The 24,056-nt window shown below is 45.0% G+C and overlaps 1 protein-coding gene across 1 annotated transcript; it reads right to left on the bottom strand.

The window, feature by feature from the left end:
• Positions 1–8,791: 8,791 nt before the first annotated feature.
• Positions 8,792–12,484, bottom strand: ostm1 (osteoclastogenesis associated transmembrane protein 1). The gene is made up of 6 exons (XM_084483719.1): positions 12,060–12,484; positions 11,571–11,679; positions 10,906–11,003; positions 10,342–10,452; positions 9,824–9,989; positions 8,792–9,203 (listed from the first exon to the last, which is right to left on the bottom strand). The coding sequence occupies exons 1-6, from the start codon at positions 12,423–12,425 to the stop codon at positions 9,148–9,150; spliced, it is 906 nt and encodes a 301-aa protein (XP_084339845.1). The 5' UTR covers positions 12,426–12,484; the 3' UTR covers positions 8,792–9,147.
• Positions 12,485–24,056: the final 11,572 nt, after the last annotated feature.

Raw genomic sequence — 24,056 nt, 5'->3', positions numbered from 1 at the left:
TCTGCCAATAGAAACTTGAGCAACAGATTTCCTGAATCTGTGGCCATTGTTGAAGAAGAATCCTAGTCTCAGATAGGTTGATTCTGAAGAAGCAAGAGTATTTTTAACAGTATCTAATAGACACAAATGAGATATGTTCCTTTCAGATGGCAGTTATAGTGTCATAGTGTTATAGTATAGTGTAATACTGGCAAGGATTGATTGAACCATTGGTTGAACCATTCCCGCCCGCGGCGACCGCCCCACATTGTTGCCTTTCTGAAAGTGAGGAGGAGAGTCTGGCGTCAAATGAAAGCATGTGAGCTAGCCCTGGAACATTAGCTATTCATGCACTTGTACTCCCCTACGGGGGCGGGAGCAGGAATCCCAGCCGTTTACCAGAAAAATGAAGCTATCGGGAACACAGATCCAGACCTCCGGATCTGTCCCATGGTGCACAGTGTTGCATGTTTTGTTTTGTTTTGGGTTCGTTTTTTTCAAAGAGGACTTCCATCTTGAGGACGTTACTTTTCTGTTTAGTTTTGCTCAGTAGTTATTCTTCCATTTCTCATCCTGGACTCGGTTTAGTTCATTTTTGTTTGGATTTCATAAACAAAGGTCAATTTCTTGAGCCTCATTCAGGAGACAGAGGGATTCCCCTTACATTGTAGCGCTGTTCAGACCCTTCATATGAATCACAGTCGGATACGTCAATGACCTTTATAAAGACATATGGATATCATATATCAGATGAAGAGCTTTTCTTCCCTGTGTGTTTACCTAAGCTAAGACGTAGGATCCTCTAATACAACCCTGGGATCCTAGACTGGGAGACTGAATGTGCAAAACAATATAGCACAAAGCACCAGATGGACACCTCATGAATCAAAGGGCCCTCTCCCCACCCGAGGCCATCGTTAGGGGGGAGAGCGTTTGGGCAGTCCCTGGTTCCTCTTCAATCCAGAAGGCCTGTGTGTTCTGGAGGCCCTTAACCCTCCAATACCTTTCTATTGACACACAGCGTTGTAATGTTCTCATTAGTCTGAGTAAATGATAATGTGTGTGTGTGTGTGTGTGTGTGTGTGTGTGTGTGTGTGTGTGTGTGTGTGTGTGTGTCTGTGCATGCGTGCATGGTGTGTATTTGTTTGTTTAATGTGTGTATGTGTATGTATACAATGTGTGTGTATATGTATAAGGAAAAGGAGATGCAGATAAGACACTTAAATGTCTAATTTACACACACTTTCCCTACAACCTCAACAAAGTAAGAGCATGCTTCAGCCCAACTACTGTAGGAGATGAGTTAGCTCAAGCATCAGTGTGTGAGTATGGGGATCAGGGGGGTTATGGCCAGCGTGCTCCTGTGAACACCCTCTGGAGTGAATATATCTTCCAAGGCACCTCTGACACTCATCTGGACCACAACAATGCCCCCTTTTTCCTCCGCCAATCACGCTTGGCTGGGTGCTCTGAATACGACCCATGGCAAGATAATCTTACACACGCACACACACACACACACACACACACGCACTCACGCACGCACGCCGCACGCACGCACGCACACACACACACACACACACACACACACACACACACACACACACACACACACACACACACATACACACATGTTGGCATGTTGAAATTGAGTTGAGTCAATAACTTCCTGCAACAGTACAGGCACACACAACGTATGAGACACTGGTGAGTTGGACACGCATGTTCTATGTACAAACACAAACGGTGATTTGGAGAAAACCGAACTAAAGAATGAGTTGCTGGTGGACGAAGCACACAAGGAATGCCAAGAAACTGTCATGAGAATGAGGAGTACAACAGCGTCCCCTGGTGAGCAGAGGCAGAAACGTCCCCAGATGCACAGTGCGTCTACAGAAAAGCTTTTCAAAAAACATCTGCTGCATGTGTTTTGCTGCGTGTATTGATAGATGGAAAAAAAGAAGCACAAAACACGGCGGTTTTCCACCGTAGACAGTGAACACTGCTTGAATTAAACAAGTATATATATATATTTTTGGATTGGACTATAGAATTCTATAGAATCCAATACACGCTTACATTATATATTATAGTATTGACGAAGTAGGCCTATGCGTCCAGCAGGTTACGTTTGGTGTGTAGTGTCTGTCTGTCTGCTGGGGTTTGTGTCCGTGGTAGGTCCCTACATTAATAATACATCAAATTTATATAGCGCTTTTCCAAATGCTCACAGACGCATTAGGAAGTTAACCCCCCTAGTAATGTGGTATGGTGCTGCCATCTACTGTGGTTGCCAATGCTGCGCGGTCACCATCGGTGTGACCATAAAACCAGCCTCGGGGAGACTATAGCTTGTCAAGTAATATAGTATCTTTCTTTATAAGAAAAAAAAAGTCAAACGAAGAGATCCTGAAGTTTAACTGACCCTTTACCCTTTGAACAATCTCAGCTATGCTAAAAAAAATAATAATAATAGAAAAAAACACAAGAAATTAAACATTTCTCTCTGGCATGGTTCTCAGGGAGGATTCTTTCGTTTTTTATTAATGCAACATTTAATTTGAGCGTTGATTTGAGATCCTATGAAATGGCTTCAGGTGGCGCTACTGCCTCATTGCAAGACAAAACATCTCCAAGCCTTCGTTATGACCCTTGGCCAGCGCACACCTTAACATTCAATAAAGAAATTAATTGAATTGTCCTCTTTTGACATTCAATATGAATTACTGAAACACAACATGCACAATTAAAACAAACACGCCATCTGCCGCTTATCCAAGATGAATTAAAGATTAATTTCTAATATATATGGACCCAAGTCCAGTAGAGCGCTCAGACCAGCGCTGCTCCCACCACCCCGTGCCCTCACCCCCCCACCCCATGCCCTCCACCCCCAGCCCACCCCACACATGGCCCCGCACACCCTCACAAAGGCCGTGATGACAGAGATGTCTCCTCAAGCTGATGGCAAGATGCGAGCCCGCTCAGATTTGCCCTCAAAACAGAAACAAACACAAACACCTGGGTCAGACGTTCCTGCCCTAAAGGGTGCCCCCCCCCCGTGATCCGAGACCCCCAAGACCCCTCTCATCCCCTTGGGGTGGGGGTCTTAAGTGGCCCTCTGTCTCAGCCACCGAGCCGCATGAATAGGAGTCAGCCGGCAAAGGTTTCTGAAATACGATCTGTGATGTCACCAACAGCTGGCTCGTCATAAGACCTTTATGAAAGGAGAGGAGGGAGAGAGAGCTAGAGAGAGAGAGAGAGAGAGGTGTGCATTATTTCGAACCGACCTCAACCTCGGGTGCTGTTGAGATTATGAACTGAATGACTGCCATTAGAGAGTGATTCTGTAATCTACTTTAAGGCCATAATCCAGGGATTACCAGACTTTGACCCCCACATTGCAGGTGTTTAACAGCCTTGTTTACCCGCCCAGTACATATGCTCCCCGGCTGAATTTGCATGTGTTTGTGTTTGCGTGTGTGGACATGTTAAGGGTATGTGTGTGCGTGCATGTGTATGTATGTGTGTGTGTGTGTGTGTGTGTGAGTGTGTGTGTGTGTGTGTGTGTGTGTGTGTGTGTGTGTGTGTGTGTGGTGTGTGTGTGCGCACAAGCACGTCGTGTATTTTAGCCCATAAGGGGCATATCTTTATTACCACTTGTTCAACAAAGATGCACATATTGTTCAGGAGTGGAGAGGTTGAAATTGAGGCTGCCCCTTATCGTGTGGACCAACTGTCCATGAAAACCATTCAAAGGAGGCCCGAAGGCCCCCACTATGGGGGCCTTCGGGTGAGGTACCGTGACCGCCAACGTTTCATCTCTTACGCCTGTTCTCTGCTGAGGTGGATCTGACCAGCAACAGCGGAACATTCACATACCTGAGCCTCCATCTGTGGCCTGAGCTGTCTATGTCTTTAGTCATCGTTTTGGATCAAGCCGCCTTAGTCAACCAACACAAACCAACAGACAGATCTATGAGAAAAATGAAGAAATACATAAATGAATGTGGCGCATGAGTTGTGGACATTGTGTGATAATGACAAACCATTTGAATTGAGCCTGGACCCTCCATGTGGTGGGGGCTTAGGGTGGGGTGGGGGGCATGGGGTTGGAGTAGGCCTACATTTTGATGATCGATGGAAGAATTCAGGAGCATTAGCCTTTAGCGTCCTATGACCCCCTGATAGAGACAACAGTTTAACTGAGTTTAATTTAATAAAGCATAAAATGCGAAGTACAACATTCCTCCACTCGTAATGAAAGGTAAAATGCACCTCTCATGTTTCAAGACAATTGTACAAAACCAAGGGTGTATTTGCTGTGGCCTATCTTTTGACAAGGCACTGCTTGGCAAGATAAATACATTAGCGTTAGACCAAAACCAAACGTTTTACCCAAATATTAAGAAAAGAGATCCAGAGCCATCCAGATCTACAACTGTATCTGATACATTGAACTGAGGAATTAGATAATGCAACCCGCAGCTCGATCAGCTTTCCATAAGCATCAGTTACCCAGTTTGACGTCCATAATCCCGGTCTCAACACCCTGACGAACAGGCATTCCTCGGGTGTTACTTCCTTGGGCTTTAAGGTTCCAAGAGGTCACCTAACGACTTGCCGCATTACGAAAGTTGAGGATCTGGAAAGAAGGGAGTGCATTGTTGGGGCCCTGGGCTGAGGAAACACCTTTTCTAAGGTGTTGATTTCATAACAAAGTCATTGTTGTTGTTGTTTATGTATACACGCATACCCATTATGTAAATCCTTTTCCCCCATACTGCGTTTAAGTATTGGTTATTATATGACGAATCTCATCAAGTTATATACACACACACACACACACACACACACACACAAACACATGTTTCACAGTCAAAACTATTTTGAAAAAAAGGCTATAAAGAATAGAAAGTACATTCATTAATAAATATCCTTCTGTGGAAAGCAGGTTGAAAAGAGAATAAGGCACAATCCTAAACATAGTGAAAAAATGAAATGACAATTGTCAGATAAGTCTCTTCGACTGTGGTCCATATTCAAATAAAAAGAAAACCCTTGCAGAAAGCAGGGTATTAGTTCAATCAGGCTTGAAAGCTTGCCTTCATTAACATATTTGAACTATAATCCTTTTATGATATAATGTTATACAATTGTAAGGTATTTCAATTGAGTAATTATGGAATAACCATAACCGACTGGATAGTCTACCTTTTCATTACATTCTATTTATCATACACCTAATATTTATATATTTATAGATCCTATAGGTCTAAGGGTGACACGTAAAGACAACTCAAATTTGATCATGAACATTTTAACCAAGAGGTTTAATACATTAATAATTTGTTTCCCGATTATTTTCCTAATTAGTTTACAAACCAAAATTAAATCTAGGGTCTGTAATTTGGAGAAACCAACCAGTGTAAGCTAGATTTTGAAAGTATCAAGCTGAAAAATCCCCATCCCTCACTTCAGGCCACCCGCCACATCCATTCCCCAAAACACATGATGAGCTTGCTAGCTTTAGCAATAGAGCTCCTATAACCATATGCAACCATTTTGAGAGAGGCTGCTCACAACAGAGCCAATGGGTGGAGCTCGGCCAGCTCCACCTCTAGGTCAGGCTGCACCCGTCCCAGGTCCAGCCCCACCTCCAGGTCCAGCTCTAGGTCCAGCCACACCTCTAGGTCCAGCTCTAGGTCCAGCCCCACCTCCAGGTCCAGCTCTAGGTCCAGCTCTAGGTCCAGCCCCACCTCCAGCCCCACCTCCAGGTCCAGCTCTAGGTCCAGCCCCACCTCTAGGTCCAGGTCCAGGTCCAGGTCCAGCTCTAGGTCCAGGTCCAGGTCCAGGTCCAGCTCCAGGTCCAGCTCTAGGTCCAGGTCCAGCTCCAGGTCCAGGTCCAGGTCCAGGTCCAGCTCTAGGTCCAGCTCTAGGTCCAGGTCCAGGTCCAGCTCCAGGTCCAGGTCCAGCTCCAGGTCCAGGTCCAGCTCTAGGTCCAGCTCCAGGTCCAGGTCCAGCTCCAGCTCCAGGTCCAGGTCCAGGTCCAGGTCCAGCTCCAGGTCCAGGTCCAGCTCCAGGTCCAGCTCTAGCTCTAGCTCCAGGTCCAGGTCCAGGTCCAGCTCCAGGTCCAGGTCCAGGTCCAGCTCCAGGTCCAGGTCCAGCTCCAGGTCCAGGTCCAGCTCTAGGTCCAGCTCCAGGTCCAGCTCCAGGTCCAGCTCCAGCTCCAGCTCCAGGTCCAGGTCCAGCTCCAGCTCCAGCTCCAGATCCAGGTCCAGGTCCAGCTCCAGCTCCAGCTCCAGCTCCAGGTCCAGGTCCAGCTCCAGGTCCAGCTCCAGACCTAGAGTCCACTAATGGACTGTTCTCACTGCTGAACTCTGAGGTACCGCAGCAGGAAGAGCAGAACAACCAGGTTCTGTAACAGCTTCTTTCCCCAGGCCCAAGACTATTGAACTCCCAATAAACCGCTGCTAGACCTTCTGTTTTATTATACATTGTCACTTTTTAAACATAATCTATACGTATATTCATTTTTGTAGATCTCTTTTAAACAATATGCACATGAAGCACTTTATATACAGAGCACTTTTACTGATCGCCTGATCATTATGTTGATATACTAACCCCTAAACCTGACCTTAACCCAACAATATCCCTAACATTAACCCCTAAACCTGACCTTAACCCAACAATATCCCTAACATTAACCCCTAAACCTGACCATAACCCAACAATATCCCAAACATTAACCCCTAAACCTAACATTAACCCCTAAACCTGACCTTAACCCAACAATATCCCTAACATTAACCCCTAAACCTAACATTAACCCCTAAACCTGACCTTAACCCAACAATATCCCTAACATTAACCCCTAAACCTAACATTAACCCCTAAACCTGACCTTAACCCAACAATATCCCTAACATTAACCCCTAAACCTGACCAAACAATATCCCTAACATTTACCCCTAACCATAACCCAACATTATCCCTAACATTAACCCCTAACCATAACCCAACAATATCCCTAACATTTACCCCTAAACCTGACCATAACCCAACAATATCCCTAACATTTACCCCTAAACCTGACCATAACCCAACATTATCCCTAACATTTACCCCTAAACCTGACCATAACCCTGACCCTAAACGGGTTGATTGTCCAGAATTAAACCCAATCAGCTACAGGTTCAGAGAGGTGGAGCTAGACTAGGTTTGCTCCTCCCATCTGGCTCTGCAGTGAGCCGCACTTGCATTTTGAGCGGTCTCAAGAGAGTGGTAGTAGTATTAATGAGAAACCCTATGGCAGAATCAAACATAACACGTCTCCAATGAGAAATGATTGCATATATCTCTCATATTTCGCGGGTTAACAGCTCTTTGAGTTGTGTGACTTTTAGCCTCAGGACCCGGTTCTTCCCAGAAAAGCCACGAGGCTTAAGACCAAATCAAAGCTGTCATTCTGCGGGCCGGCCCGCACATGAGCTGCTCAAAACTGCTCCCCCCCAGAAAGCAGCCCCCCTCCCCCCCCCCCCCCCCACACACACACACACTGCTGGCTGCAGTAGGATCATATGATTGGGCATATTAGGAACGAGAGGTAATGCTCTTAGGCCCTCCGTCCGATGACCAGCAATGGCCGGTCTCCATAAAACCAATAAGCCAATGCAGTTTAACGGATGTGTTGCCACGATTATTCGGTCAACTATCTTTATCCCACATTTAGATTAGCTGCTAATGACGGGGGCCCTCGTTGCAAGAACAGGGGCCACGTAACCTGAACACAAGGACTTGTTTGTAGAGAGAAATAGATTTTCATTCTGAGCACAAAATTCGATACGTTTGAAATTTCGAAACACAAAAGGCTATTACAGCATTTAAGTACTGTTGTATGCAAACATTTTACATTTAGTCATCTATACTGGTTGACTTTAATAGGACTAGGACTATTTGCGATGCTTTAAATGGTTATTATGAATGCATTGTAACATGTAATACATGGTGTCACTACCAACGTTATCATAGAGTAAAGAACCATTTTTAGCATTAGCATTCAAGTTAATATAAATACATTTTTGTTTACCAGAGTGACTCCTAAAATGCATAACTGATAATTGTCCAATTCAGCAAGGCAGTGTGCCTGCTTTCTGAGTGAAACCTGACTATAACGAGCTGTTTGCAACCTCCAACAAATTAAGTTAAACAGCGGAAAGCAGAACAAAACATGTTAAAAGCATCACACACACACACACACACACACACACACACACACACACACACACACACACACACACACACACACACACACACACACACACACACACACACACACACACACACTTTTGAGTGCCTTTCACATTATATGCCATTTTTTTATTTATTTACTTTTCTTCTCGTTGCTGCCCTCCTCATCTCTTCTTACAGCAGATACATGTCACCAGTAATGGACATCAAGTGCTTTCTGCTAAGCCCTTTCTGCTGGACTTACATTAGACATAAAACCCATCTCACAACCAAAGAGAAATGGCGTATGCACACAATGCCACTTACATATCCCCACTACACATCAAAAACCAAAAGAACTCAACACACCAAAAAAAAAAAATACAGCAAGCTTTTCTGAGTTGGACTTGCTTGGGGCTTAGGTCTGCCTCAAGAAACTGAAAAATACAATATTTATTTTTTATTTAAAAAAATTGGTGTGCCAAAACAATGTAGAACTTAACTTAAATATAACTGCAGTTTAGCTCAGGACTTCATGTTAGGAAGCCTCAAAGAAATACAAATGAAACAGTGTGCGTGAAACGTGCTTAAAATACCTATTATTTTTCTTCATAGTTTTGAACATTTCAGCCTCTACAGCGACAAGACCCTGACACTGGTCCCAGTACAGCTGAGAGGTCACCTTCATACCATTTGGAGTCAAAAGTGTCCCCTGTAAGCGATGAGCCAGGGCTACTTTAGTGGAGCCCTCTTCAGCAGCAGTGCACATGGTTGGGGGTTGGGGGTGCTTGGGTCCACAGAACACACACTAGCATGAGGAGGGGCGCTCTCTGCCAGCGGACGGCCATTGGCAGAGGACAAAGGAAGGCCCGGGGGTAGGTGAGGACGTTCGAGACAAGCGGCCGTAACATTGAGCTTCTCCCACAGGATCCTCACTCAGCTGAACTTATCCTGGATGTTCATCAGGCTGTTGTTGGACTTGGCTCTCTTGGCTGTTGAGAAAAATAGATATAAATAAGTTAACTTTTCCTTATTCGATAAAACGGGCGAGTCTGCCAAAAAACGGCTAAAAGAAAAGCCCCTCAAAAATCAGATCAAATATATCGAATACATTTATTTGATTTATTTTGTCAAAAGAAAATTTATTTTTGTAAAAATGTATCCACTCTTTAAAGAATAATAATTGTCCCGAATAACAACGGGAACTAAGGCACCAAAGGTAAGCTCCCATTCGCCGTCGTGATCCTTTATCCCCAAAATCACCCACACACCCATAACTCCCCTTGAAGCGCCGTGTCCTCCTCTGTAAGGTTGTATAGAGCGCCCATGACCTCCGACCTCTCTGGCCACCGCCTTCATCTACCACTGCCATTGAACAACCCCTCCCTCCCCACCCACCGCCGCTCTGATCAAAACCCGCTCGGCTTTTTGAACAACTCCAGGACAGCCTATACACAGTACATCGCAGCGCCACACTGAAACACCCCCCCTGCCACAATCCCAGCTTCGGTTCCACCAGTCCATCCGACAACACTGACAACCCTCCAAAGAAAAAAACATGTCCGAAAAATCTTTCTGCCGCAACAATGGCCGAATTAAGCCGGTTACTCACGGTGTATGAGCTTGAGTTTCTTTTGTTCCGAATGAAGGTAGCTGCTCAAGTAGAAGATGATGGGCAGAAAGAGCATGAAGCAGGAGACGGCAATGACAGGAATCATCCCTTCTCGGGGGGCGATGCAGTCGTAGTTCTTACTCCAAAGCTTGCGGGTCATGTTCATCTGAAACCCGGCCACAAGACTTTACATTTACTATTTTGTGTGAAATATATTTACATCAACAATATATCGCTGTTGGAACATTAAGGATGTCCACAGGACCAAGGGCCAAGCACTATGATCTCTAGGTCAACCCATTCCCTGTATACAATACGGGAAATACATATTTCTGTAAGCTTCAACCTTCAATTTTTTAATGTTAGAGAAACATCTGTTGGATAACACCTTGTAGAGTTAGATGGAGTCGAGGTGTTTCCATGACAAGTCAGTTGCACAATTTGGGTCCATCTTCAAAAGGAAATAAAGAGAAGAGAAAGTGGGCCGTTTGGTAATTATCCAGCCCAGAGATACGTACCGCATCCTCAATGTCGATGCACAGAGAGTGGTTCTTCTCCATGCGGCCGTAGAGCACATTCAGACTTTCATACTTGCTCTTACATTTCACGCACAGGTCTGAGTGGTTTCCCTGTTTTTAACGACAAAGTAACAAAAACACAACAACCTGTTAACACTAACACAAAAAGGGACATTTCTCCTGGATTCTAAACCTTATTAAACCTAGTTTTAATGCCTCATCTTTTCGCCGGCAGTGCTGAAATTATTTATCTTTGACTGCAGTCATTGGTATCCAAAGTGAAAGTGCAGAATATAATTTTCTGCAATGGAAATTTATAGTTCTAGTTTTTCAGTCATAGTCTCAAATCCAGAGGAGACTAGATTTGAGATCAAATAGGATTGGATCGATTAAACAAAAATGTATCACTGTTCCTCCATCTAAAAAAATGGAAATAAGATCAAATGGTGACATTTTTATTTTTTATAATTATACAGATTCCTATAATCAGCCTCACCCAATAAGAGTACACTGAAGAACTAAGGCTTTTAACTACAACCAATCGGGCCTAGCTTCACAACCAACCTGTTTATACTGGTCAAAGCAAGAGATGGATTGGTTGCGCTCATTCATGAAGACCACAGTGGCATTCTTCTGGGTCAGGAGTGTTGTGTTGACACACTCTACAACCAGGGGGAGAAACAATACAAATAAAAGAGAAGAAACATTTATTTCATTATAAGTATGCTGGTTGAAATTTCAGCTAGCTTAGATTCAGTGTAAAGATACAAAACTGTACACATAAAGGGATGATTCAGATTGGATGTGAATAGATCACATCCAAATTAGGAAATTATTATCTATTAGAATCTCATTGACAATCAACATGACATTAGATCTGATCGTTACAGCAGCAAAACTATACACGAACAGAACATAAAATATCAAACACTAATCGCCGTTTTAAAAAAGGATTTCTCCATTCATAGTCACATGTTAAAAACACTTCCCTATATTGACAGCTCACGTCCCTGTGAGAGGGTGGGAACATGTCTGCCCCAAGACACGGAACACATCCATTACATTCTAGGTAGGCATGGACGGCCCAAGTGGGAATCACACCTCTCACCCTGGCAGTGTTCATATCATACTGGTTGACTGTTATACTGTATAGTCCTAGCAGGAGAAGGGCCGCATGGATATGTCCTTCTGATGGTCGATGTGATGGTTGAGCAGGCCACAGGACTTACGATCGCAGGCCGAGTTCCTCCAGATACTCTGCATGTTGCCGTACAGCAGATAGATCAGCATGAGGCGGTCACTCCTGAGAAGACTGTCTCTGCAGTTACCAGGACCCACCTGAACACAGAGTGAGAATAGTTAACTCCTTTAAAAAGTGTTTTCATTCATCTTTGCATTCTAGTTAGTCTACACTTTGTGTGTTTAGCCTAATTCTAATGATGCAATGTTTTTACTGTTTTACTTGATAGTTTATTGTTGTTCCTTGTGAATAACGTTGTGAATCACACCATCAGGCCATATAAGGAACGGTGGTGTGTTGCTGATAGTTTAAGTTGTTTGCTCCATAATCTCCTCCTGATGTTCACTCTAAACAGACTCACGGGACATGTGCCTGTGACTCATCAAGGGACAGCAAACCCCATCCACTCACGAAAAGAAGCATCGCAATCAATAATTGGATCCATTAAATACACACACGAACAAACAATGGCATTTACCTTGTCGTTTGAAATGTTTGCATATATTTCTGACAGGAGAGCATAACCTTCAAAACAGTTGAGGCACACTTCGACAGGACGGGCAGACTTCACCAGACAGTCTGCGTATGCGATGTACCGATCATGGAACATAGTGGCCAAGTTGCGACAGGTTTGGTTCATGTCTTGATCTTGGGCCACAGCGGCTGACAGAGTGTGTGATGATGAAGGGTCCACGGCGGCCAGGCGCACAGGGCTCAGCCCGGGGAGGTGCCTCGATGCGTCCTCTTCATGTGAAACATTGACAATGTCGCTGTCAACGGTCGCAGAAAGACAAAGACTAACTACAGTCAACACCGAAAACGCACTTGTTTTACATAATTGCATGATGAAGGCATTAATCCCACTGCTCTACTTGTTGAAAATACCGAACCAGTACTTCCGGGTTTTTTCTGAATGGGTCATATGACTACGAAGAGACGAGATCTCGCGAGAACTACAGTGGACTTCTCCATTTCTCCAAGGTTTGTGCGCGGAGATGAGTATGGTAAATATGAACCCATTGGATAGGATATATTGCATATCTACAGCGGTGCGTGCGTGTGAGTGCGTCTGTGTTTGTGCAAGTGCGCGTGTTCGTGCGTGCGTGGATGCGTGTGCGTGTGTGTTTGTGCGTGTGTGTGCGTGCGTGTGCGTGTGCGTGCGTGTGCGTGTGCGTGTGCGTGTGCGTGTGTGTGTGTGTGTGTGTGTGTGTGTGTGTGTGTGTGTGTGTGTGTGTGTGTGTGTGTGTGTGCGTGTGTGTGTGTGTGTGTGTGTGTGTGTGAATAGCTGCGCCTCCTGGCCTCCTGCTGCTTGCCTCCTTATTATTTATCTCCGTGCAGCTTTGACACCATACAATTTTCAAATGTGCGCTTGGCTCGGAGTAAATAATCACGAAGTCAAGATAAACGATTTGGGCTCAAATTCTGATTGTGATAATTGTCAAAAACCCTCGAATCAAGCCACCGCAGTCAATGGTCTTTAATGTGAAATTAGTGCCTCTTGATAACTTGCAGGCCGCAGCAATTCCGTAGTCATCAGAGCCTAATGAAAATAAGGGGGAAAAATGGGTGGCATTAGGGCCTATTATCCCTGCTCGCAAGTCTCGCGTTAAATATGCCTTTTTATATGGATTCTGGGCCGGCCACTGATGCTCCAATCAAAGCACGTGACACAGTTTGCTCATTAACTCTTCTTCTCCTGTCCAAAGTTCACCTGATTGTTTCTTGTGTGCATCTCACAAAAAATGCATCCCACCCCACTGCCTTAATAATCTAAAAGTATTTTTTTTTGTCCTGCATTAAGGATAATTTTAGAAAAGGTTTATTATAGCCACAAAAATGTAAAAATAAATAAACTGTATTAGGCCGATTGCAAAATGCAGAGTATAGGCTATATACAACGATAATAATAATAATGACAATGATAATATGATAATGCAACTTAGGCTTAGCACTACTACTACTACTAGCCTACTACGGCTCCTAATAATAATATTAATATTAAGTAATAATTATAGGAATAATAATAATAATAATAATAGGAATAACAGCAACAACCACAACAATTCATTATTTGTATACAAATATATTTTTGATATTTCTAATAAAATAATACTTATTAATACTAATAATGATAAATAGTATTAATCATTCATAATTCGAGTAATAATAATAATAATAATAATAATAACAATAACTAATAATAATTATTCAAACAATAACAATAGGCCTATTTGTGTTACTTAATGTTTGTAAACAACAGTATCGGAAGTAGCCTAATTAATTAGCCTGCCTTATATTATCCATTAATTCACTACACCACGGGGATGCTCGCGGATAGGCGATAATTTGTCGAATTGTGCACGTGGCGAATCTCAGAAAAATCAATTGAGGACGCAATGAAATCGGCATATCATTATTTAGATAACTGTTAATTTAAAATGGCATAAATAACTTCATTAGCATGTGATAGCAGTTAGCAGTGATAAAAACCAAACCAGCCTCAAGGGAACAAACGCGGCCGAGCCTAATTAGAGCCCAGAGCGGCTCGAGGGCCCTCCAGGGGCCTGAGGAGGCCGCGGGATCCGAGCACACAACCTCCTCACCATTTGGCATGTGATATTTTACTTTCAATGCTTAAGATTTAAATCAAGTTTAACGGGGTCTAAATTTAAATCAGCCGTGTTTTAAGAAGGGGGGGGAAACCGATTCAGGGCACTCTATGAACAATATCGATCCGAAATAAAACAACGGAGTGGAGTTTTAAAAATGTTTGTGTTTTAGTTTTTTCCAGTGTGTTAAGCCAGTGATGCTAGGACGAAGCATGCAAGATATAGTTTAGGTCTTAAACGAAATAACTCTTTCTTTATGCCATGTCAATACATTCCTAAGCATGGCTAATTTCTTTGTAAACCATATGCATATCTGAAGAAAGATGCCACGAAGGGTTAATTCAAACGGGTTTAGCTTTAAAGTGGGCGCATACAGGCGATGGGAGAAAATAGCTGTAAAGTTATGCAGGAGTTATTCTCCATCCCTCGGGCCGTCCCTAATCCGCCAAAACCGTATTCTTTCACTGGAGAACTGTGCTTCTTTTCTTGTATTCCCCTCTCTTTACAACATAAAGTCAGACTGCATTTAATGGTTATGTCGGGATGGGAGAGGGCTTCTCCACATGCGAGGCCCCTCTCTCTCCCTCCCCAGAGTATTGGCCCTTCCCGTCGTGTGAGCAGACCCACCCTGGGCGACCTCTGCGTCTCTCCGCCTCGGACTCACATCACACACCACAGAGCTCCACCACATTCCTGGGAAACGCACAAAGTGATAATAGAGATTTCGCTTTCATTTTTTACGCTTGACTTGGTTATTGTTGCTTTTCTCCGGGTCTCCCGCGAGTCCTTCTTCCAGGGATTAGCTCTGACTTGGCCCACTATTGCGCATACTGGTGGCCGACGTGTCGCAGAGCCTACAGGATCCGGCTGACAGTTGTGTATCAAGGCAGAGCTATATTATTGCGCAATTGAGCGTATGAAAAGAACAATATGTGCAGAGAAAACCACACCGATCCGACTTTGACTGCGAATGACCTCAGAGAAGTTAAGCGCACATTCAGTGGATTAAATGGATGTTCTCTTAAGCATAAATTAATTGTGCTGAAAGGAGCGGCTGATTGAAAGAGGGCGTGTCCGGAGTCGCGTTAATTGGCGTCGCGTCAATTAACTGTCCGCTAAGTGACTGCTGGGGTGGGCCTGCACCGCGCAGGTACACTGCAGTCGTCTTCTTTGGCTCACTTGATAAGATTTTAAATGGCAGAAGGAATATGTTTGGAATCACCCACAGACAGCAGCAACCCGTAACACTCATAGGGCTTCGTGCGGCTTCTCCAATCACCCATTCACCGCGGCACCGCTAATCTCTGTTGACGGTATTCGGTGCACTCTCTCATCGTTTGGTTGGCTGGTCGCTGGAACACTTTTGCAAACCAAGTCTGGGCACACAGACGGGATAATTAACGAACACACAGCCCGCAGAAGCGACACAAAAGCCGCATTGACTTACTCACTGTTGGTCGCCTGTAGAGATGGCCTGGCCCAGGGAGCAGCTCTCTCCCTCCTCTCTGCCTCCTCTCTCCCTCCTCTCTCCCTCCTCTCTCCCTCCTCTCTCCCTTCTCTCTCCCTCCTCTCTCCCTCCTCTCTCCCTCCTCTCTCCCTCCTCTCTGCCTCCTCTCTCCCTTCTCTCTGCCTCCTCTCTCCCTCCTCTCTCCCTCCTCTCTGCCTCCTCTCTCCCTTCTCTCTGCCTCCTCTCTCCCTCCTCTCTCTCCTCTCTCCCTCCTCTCGGTGGGACCAGCCTACTTCTCATCGCTCACGCGAACAGAGAGGCAGAGACGTCTTGTTTCATAACAAGACACGAAGCTGACTTCTTTCAGCTCCAGTGAACTGCACATAAACCCCGACTGACAACCTCCAGTGCCCAAACAGAACGAGAGGGCGGGTGGGCCCAGCGATGGAGAACAAGGGGTGGACAATGTCGGGGGGGGGGGGGGGGGGGGGAATAGTGGAGGTGATGACGCGAGGCCCACTGGAGTTTAATCCATTAGACATTTAAATGTATATGTTAAAGTGACAGTTCTCAAAGAAAGTATTTAGAACTAATGTCTAAAGCGGACGGCTTATTACTATGTTTTTATTTTGGGATGAAGCTGTCCAGGAGAAGGAACTCCTCTCTTGAAGTTAACTCTGCACTTTTTTCCGTTGTGAGAATCGGAGTCATCGCGCTTGTGGCCCCTCGGAGCCATCAGCCCGTCAGCGCGTTACACCAATTAAAGCCCTACGTGCTGTAGACGGAATGGCCCGGGAGTGATTGTTTGTGACATGCAGCAAAACAAGACCCTCCCATCCTATTAGGCCCCGGGGGGGGGGGGGGGGGGGGGGGAGACGTGAGAGGGTGTGTAGTCACGCATGCACGTGTCAGCACACAGGGACACAGATAGATAACGTTTGGGCTTTTTTTCTTTTATTGCGAAATATAGTTCTTATGCCTTTGACCACTGCAGCTGAGATCATGTTATCAATAAACGGTGTCTGGAATAAAGCAATTATCTCTATCAGGGTTACTGAAGTTTAGCCATCTCCTGAAATTGATAGTTTGATAGCCTAGGCTACTCGATATTTTGTTGTTTTCCATCAACATTAGGAAATTATTAGTCAGAGTACAGACATCCAACATGCATAAGCATTGCTTATTAAAGGCACAATATCACAAGAGGACCGTCGTGACGTCATTTGGATTATGTTTAATTTCCTAAAAGACACGCTGACAAGTCAGCTAACGTCCACGTGCATTCGTTCGTCAATTTACTACAACCCGGTATTTCATTTCCTGGTGCAACAGCAAGAGTCTAGGCTGTGTGGTTCAGTCATTTGATTATGTGATCATCATTTATTGTGAAAATTAAATACAAATTCTGAATTTGTCCAATTGCATTGTTAGATGTTTACACAAAATGGATGCAATAAAAGTGAATAAATTGCTCTTTATATAAAAAAAAAGCTGAAGTGGCATTTATTTGTCATCAGTTACTGGCAGTCTAAAATGAAAGATATCTGGCTTGACCAAATATTACTCCGGCATCACCAGATCGACTCACTTAATTGGGCCAATGATTTTGTGCATTGTAATTACATGAGCAAAAGAGCACAAAGGCATTTAACCAACAACCAAGCAAGTGGTTGGCGGTAAACTAAAGTTGTGATTTGTGAACGAGAATGTGGGAGGGGTCAGTGGGCGGGGGTGAGGGGGGGGGGGGGGGCTCTCCTGGCTGAGAGAGAATTGGAGTTGGCCCAGATGCAGGCGGCGATGTTAACTTTGAGTGGCCCCTGTGGCTGGAGCCCAGCCCCCCCTCCTTCCCACTTCCCAAGCTCCCAGGTTGCCTTGCATGACATCATCCCCAAACTATGCCCCCCCATACCCATGTGAATCTGAGCTGTCACAATCGGCAATCCCCTCCACCCCACCCCTCAAACTGTACCGCACGGTAAACCCACAACCCCCCCTTACACCCCACCCTTTTTTGTTCTCTCTCTCTCTCTCTCTCTCTCTCTCTCTCTCTCCCTCCCTCCCCCACCCTCTCTTTCTCTCTCTCTCTCTCTCTCTCTCTCTCTCTCTCTCTCTCTCTCTCTCTCTATCTCCCTCGCTCCTCTCTCTCCCTTCTCCTACTACCAGTCTCCTCCCTTTGCTTCCTTTTTAACCCCCAGAAAGGCATTGTTTGAGTCAGGGCTTGATCAAAAAACTGTTGCCCGCCAACTGCGGGGCTTTCTGTAAATTCAATAAGGCCACCTTAAAGATTTTCCTAATTAATGGATGACATCTTTGGCTGGAGGAGAGGCGAGGCATTCTGCTCCAGCTCCTTCTTTGTTGGCCTCCTAATTAACTTTCCTAGGTCACTCAGGTCCTCGCAACCTGAGAGTGAAGAGCCCCCATTGAGGAGGGAGTTGTAAACTTACTTTTTTTTTTGCCTCGGCACTTAAAAGGGGAAAGCAACTATAGGGAACAGAAAATATCCTATTTAAGTCCTTTGTGAGTGAACTGCTTGCACATGTTCCAATAAAGGAAGTCTTCTAAATAAGCTGCCATGTTGCTCTGCTCGCCCCGGCCTCCCCTCCCTCGCCCAGCCCCATTCGGCTCTCTCTTCCCCTTCTTCTGGCTCTCTTTCACGCTCAGCTCCACACACAAAGTTATGAATGATAGCTCTGGGCTGGAGAGGAGGGCTTAAGGGCCGAAAGGACGACATCTGGGCATTGTGGGATTGTTAACATCTAGGAGTTGAAGGGAGTTGGAGGATGGGAACGCAGAGGGACGTGAGGTGGTGGAGTCGGTCATTTAGGGAGTGTTGAATATGAGTAAGGAGAAGAAAAAGAGTCTGCCTCTTTGGCCCTATCATTGTTCCGGCGGTTTCTAAAAGCCCCCCCACCTCTCTGACCAAAACGCTTTCTCCTCTCCTGATCCTTATCTTCCGAGGGGTGAGAATGTTTTTTTTGTCCTCCACATCAAACAGATTGTGATTTGCCACAGACTCTTCCAGTCTGATCATAACTGGTCTGACAGCCGTTAGTGAGGATGGGGGTCAGAAATGGTTTATTTCCTTCTTTTCTTTCTCTTTACGAAGCATACAAAAAAAAATCGAATTGTGATATTGACTAGCTTATCATATTTGTAAGGGGTTAGTTATTTAACAAAAAATGCTTCAGCAAAAGTAAAAAAAAAATTAATGTTGAAACCATACCTTTGGAGTTATCAATGTGCTATTATTCAAACACACGTGTTTGAATGATTTCGATGCTCATAAACTGCCTAACGATACACATAAAAAAAAAGTTTAAGTTTGTATTTGCACACACACACACACACACACACACACACACACATGCACTCTAAGTGATACTACCCCCAAACCAAAAATATGTGTACAGCTATTTATTTGATATTATAAATGTTTATTTTAGTTCATTTTATTTCAAGAGTTTTACAAGTTTTAATTGAAACAACAATACATATTTGAACGTACTCTACAGAAAATTCCCAGAAATACAGTATAGATTCATGTCCAGGCCTCCCTCACTCTTAACAGTGGGGTTAATCTCATATCTTGATTCTGCAGCCTGGAGGGAGAGAGTGGGGGGGGGGGGGGGGGGGGTTGTCCTCTGGTCCCTGGGGGAGAATGACCAGGCGAACTCTGACCTCCAGCCCAGGACCACTGAACCTGAGCCCGCCTGCTGGACACAAGGCTCTGGTGTACCCTGACACATACCCTGTGTGTGTAGGACACAGTACCCTGACACATACCCTGTGTGTGTGTGTGTGTGTGTGTGTGTGTGTGTGTGTGTGTGTGTGTGTATAGGACACAGTACCCTGACACATACCCTGTGTGTGTGTGTATGTGTGTGTGTGTGTGTGTGTGTGTGTGTGTGTGTAGGACACAAACAAACGCTAACAACTTGGAGGAAACTGCAACTGATTATACAGCGTGTGTGTGTGTGTGTGTGTGTGTGTTTAAAGCCGTCCCTCTGAGTGACTGCAGGTGGATACTGGAGTGACCTCTACCTCTCTCTGTGGAGGAAGGTCACGACACCCATAATGATTGTGGTTAGGGATATCGCTGTTTTTTTTAATTTTTATTAATTTATTATTAATTTATTTTTTATTTTATTTTTTGTGTTTATTTGAGAGAAAGAAAAAGAAACAAGCCCAAAAAACATAATATCTACAATCAAATACAACTGGTCATTTGATTGCAGCAGCGTGAATATGACTTTGCAATACTTGTACGGTTTAATGCATAGAGTTCACATCGTCTCATTCATAAAATGTTCATCAAAATGGTAAGCCTCAATGCCTTCTTTTTTCATTTAAATAATACAGTTCGAAAAAGGATATATATTATATCAAATTATTATGACTGTGCTAAGATCATTAAATGCTTATTCAATTAAATTCTCATGGTTCATGGTCAATGATGGTTGTGGTCTCTTTAATTCCCACTCCATGGTATTCACAGATTCCTTGAGGATATAACAATTGTCGTAATTCCTCGCTGTCATCATTTGTGTAGTAATAATACATATTGAGGGTTTTATTATACCGTTTTACTACCTTAAACCTACCTTATACCTTAACTTTTCCTAAATGATTATAATGCTCATGATTCATACAGCTAAATAGATACTGTAATACGCACTAAAATCTCTACTCTCAGAGATTCACATTTACTTACAAATCACACGTCGAAGGAGACCCAAAGCTGTCACTGCCTCATGAATATTAGTAGTATTTATGTCCATAAACAGTACCAAACCTTACTATGCACTGTTCATGACCAGTATAAGGTGTGCAGTGGTGATGATCACTACATAATACGTTTTTATTCTTTATGAACAGTATAACCTGTCCTCAGCTCCAATGTCCAGCCCCAGAGAGACACAAGGAGGCCGCTGCTGTTGTTGTTATGGTGGGTGTGTTGCTGATGGGCAGAACTTATATAGACACATTGTAAGTAGTGTGTAAAGGGCCAGAGAGAGTGCTGCTCATGGCTATGTTGCACGCCTGCCTCCTCGCCTTTCTCGTGTTTGTCTTTGCGGTGTGAACAGCCTAAGCCCCTCTACTCAGCTGTCATAATTTGTTAACGAGCCTTTTCAGGGTCAAAAAAGAGAGAGAGAGGACAGGGAAAAAAAAGAAAGAAGAGAAGGCTCTTCACAAGTGACTGAAAGCAGAGGTCCGTCCAGAGGGGGGAACCCAGGGGCGACATCAGACCGATTTCAGACCGGCCCGTGATGGCATCTCTGTATATTTTAATATTAATGACCCGCGCGGCTGCAAAGCCCCCTCTCTCTCTCTCTCTCTCTCTCCCTCTCTTTCCCCCTCTCTCCCTCTCTCTAAGCCTCCAACAGGTGCCTGTGCCCCACTCCAGCCTGGAGAAACCACACACGGGATCATTCAAGATCACCAAGTTCCCCCAACTGCTGGCGCATTAAAGATCCCAATTGAAAAGGATGAGGAGGGTGGAGAGAGAGGAGGAGGAGAACGCCGAGTGGAGGGAGAGTTAGGGAGTCAGCCGTCTCTCCTCAATATGTTTTTTAAGTCATTTTCCCGAAGCTGCAACACGGGGTCGATATATATTTTTTGCCCCTTGAGAAAGATATTGACTTTTGTTTGGAGTTTGTGAGAAGTGGGAATCAGGGTGGGGACAATGGGACGCCCCACGGTGAGGGGCTGAGAGGAGCCATCTCAAATCAGTCAGCCAGGGGACGGACTAATCCGTCCATTGTCCCTCCCCAGCCACCGGCCGCACATCAACACATTGGCCCCCCATTGTCCCCACCCTCATGCAGCGGGATTTGCTCTCCCCAACAGCCAGTTTTGTCCAAGGCAGTTCGAGCGGAAGTTTCTCACTGACAATTTGCCCCAGATAGATTTGTCAGAGCATCCAATGCACCGACTTCTGGGTCTGAGAGGGTCTGGTCTGGTGGGTCTGAGAGGGTCTGGTCTGGTGGGTCTGAGAGGGTCTGAGAGGGTCTGGGTCTGAGAGGGTCTGGTCTGAGAGGGTCTGGGTCTGAGAGGGTCTGGTCTGAGAGGGTCTGGGTCTGAGAGGGTCTGGTCTGAGAGGGTCTGGGTCTGAGAGGGTCTGAGAGGGTCTGGGTCTGGGTCAGGGTCTAGTCTGGTTCTGGGTCTGGGGGGTCTGGGGGGTCTGGGTCTCTTGGTGGGTCAGGGTCTGGTTCTGGGTCTGGGGGATCTGGGTCTCTTGGTGGGTCAGGGTCTGGTTCTGGGTCTGGGGGATCTGGGTCTCTTGGTGGGTCAGGGTCTGGTTCTGGGTCTGGGGGATCTGGGTCTCTTGGTGGGTCAGGGTCTGGTCTGGTTCTGGGTGAAAGTGTGTCTCCTCTCTGAGGTGGTGGGGGTCCTGAGCTGAGAGTGGTGGTGCTCTGTAGAGTCCCAGAGAGCATGGTGGGGGTGCATGGTGTGAGGTGGTGCATGCATTGTCCTGTGCATGTGGTCAGGGCTGTGATCGGTGGGTTGAATGCATTTGGCAATGTATTTTTTGCCTGGATGTAACCTCACATGAGTAGCTACTGCTCATTAACAAGAGACTGTGGCCCAATGGCTTCTTGGAACGAGACTAGGGTCTGGACTATGGGGGGGCAGACTTTGAATTGTGATTTCAAAGTACGTTTAGAAGAAAGACAAGCTGCATGATGCAATCTCATAAAGCTTGATGGCAGATTTAATCAAAAGATTTGGTGGATTAGTAATAGTTTCACAAAGTTGTTTTTAGCTATCAACCGTCTTCAGATGAGTTTATCAATTTTGAATATTGCACCAATGAAAAACCTCAAAGGAAATGTCCTTAGAAATGAGCAATTCGTTCATGTTGCCTTCACTTTCAAATGTTCGAAATTAACTCCAACTCATACACATAAACAAACAATGACAATATTACAAGTGCGCTGAATATTGTCATTCTGCAACCTGCCAGGTGTGAGAACTGTCCGTGGTGCTGAATGATGTGAGGCTATGTCCTTCCTTCAGAGATCATAACGTTATAAGGGCAGTCGGCCAGATCATTCGATCCAGGTAGCCTGAAAAAGGTTAGTTTAACCACCGTGCGCACTTTCACTAGGCTATAAGTAGGCTATCCGTCGTGGAGAAAACACATCCAACAGGGAGGCGCAGAACTAAGCCCTGAAAGTCAAATAATTTGCTCCATCGTGTATTGGGTAACGTCGGCTACCTGCCCTCCCTAGAGATTATGAGTCGGTTTTAAAGGATTGCTGGGTCTTTAGCTGCTTGAAACCGCTCTATTATGTGCGCTCTCTGCTGCTTAGTGACTTCTCCTCAAGCCGATGGCTTCACGCCTGGTTGGTTATCTGCGACACCTCAGTGGCTCCTGCAGTTTAGGGCTGGATTAGGATCCCGTCCAAGCTATAAGTCAAATATATCGTTTATATTTGACTTATATTTATATTATATATTTGACTGCACGGTATCCAACCTGATTTATCCGATTCGTTAACGGCTAATTTTAACGTTATAATTGACTGGCGCTCCTTTAGTCCTTTGGATTTAGTGGTTATGTATTGTATTAAGTAGCCTCGTTGCAGAGACACACCAAGCCCTAAAAACAGATACACAATCGCCCGGTCTCTTTGTTCACTATATTTCATTGACTGCTGGAGGAGAAGAGAGTCACTAATACAAAAAGTGAAAGAAGGCAACCTGGGCAACCATGATGTTGGTTATATTTGTGTAAAGGCTATCACTGAATGACGAGGATTAGACCGAGTTAAGGAGATTATGTCCCACAATCGCTCACCACCCACCCTCGGTCATTCGTTCGAACACGTGCGCACGCGCGCGGGACACACGCACACACACACACACACACACACACACACACACACACACACACACACACACACACACACACACACACACACACACACGCGCACACGCAAGCGGACATACCCCCCAAAACACACACACACACGCGCGCGCGCGCACAAGCCCGCCCGCAAACACACACACACACACACACGCACGCACGCACGCACGCACGCACGCACGCACACACACACACACACACACACACACACACACACACACACACACACACACACACACACACACACACACACACGCAGAAACACGATTAAATGAGCTTTGAACCATTTGCTCACTATATTTCCAATAAAAATCCCAAAGAATGCGAGGCTTTTATCACAGCTTACTTTGGACATTTGTTTAAAGAAGAATTTCCTTCCTTAAACGAATCATTACAATTTGGATTTTCTGTAAGCATGCTTGTAAGCTCCGCTGTTAGGCCTAAGACACAACAATGGCTAATTGCAATTAACTACGCCTTCCTTCACCGCCCTCGTCGTCCGTTTAAATCGACACTTTCAACGTCCATATGGCCATAGTGTACCGTGGG

Source organism: Micromesistius poutassou (genome assembly GCF_964030765.1).
Source record: "Micromesistius poutassou genome assembly, chromosome: 19".
NCBI classification, from domain to species: Eukaryota; Metazoa; Chordata; class Actinopteri; order Gadiformes; family Gadidae; genus Micromesistius; species Micromesistius poutassou.
Note: the sequence above shows the minus strand (reverse complement) of the source record. Positions and strands in the feature narration are given on the sequence as shown.

Excerpts from the sequence above, each read along its gene's own strand:
- ostm1 (XM_084483719.1), bottom strand. The coding sequence starts at position 12,425 with ATGCAATTATGTAAAACAAGTGCGTTTTCGGTGTTGACTGTAGTTAGT. Across the intron at positions 11,004-11,570 it reads GAGGAACTCGGCCTGCGATC|AGTGTGTCAACACAACACTC; the intron begins GTAAGTCCTGTG and ends CCCTGGTTGTAG. Across the intron at positions 9,204-9,823 it reads GAAACTCAAGCTCATACACC|CCAAGAGAGCCAAGTCCAAC; the intron begins GTGAGTAACCGG and ends TTTTCTCAACAG.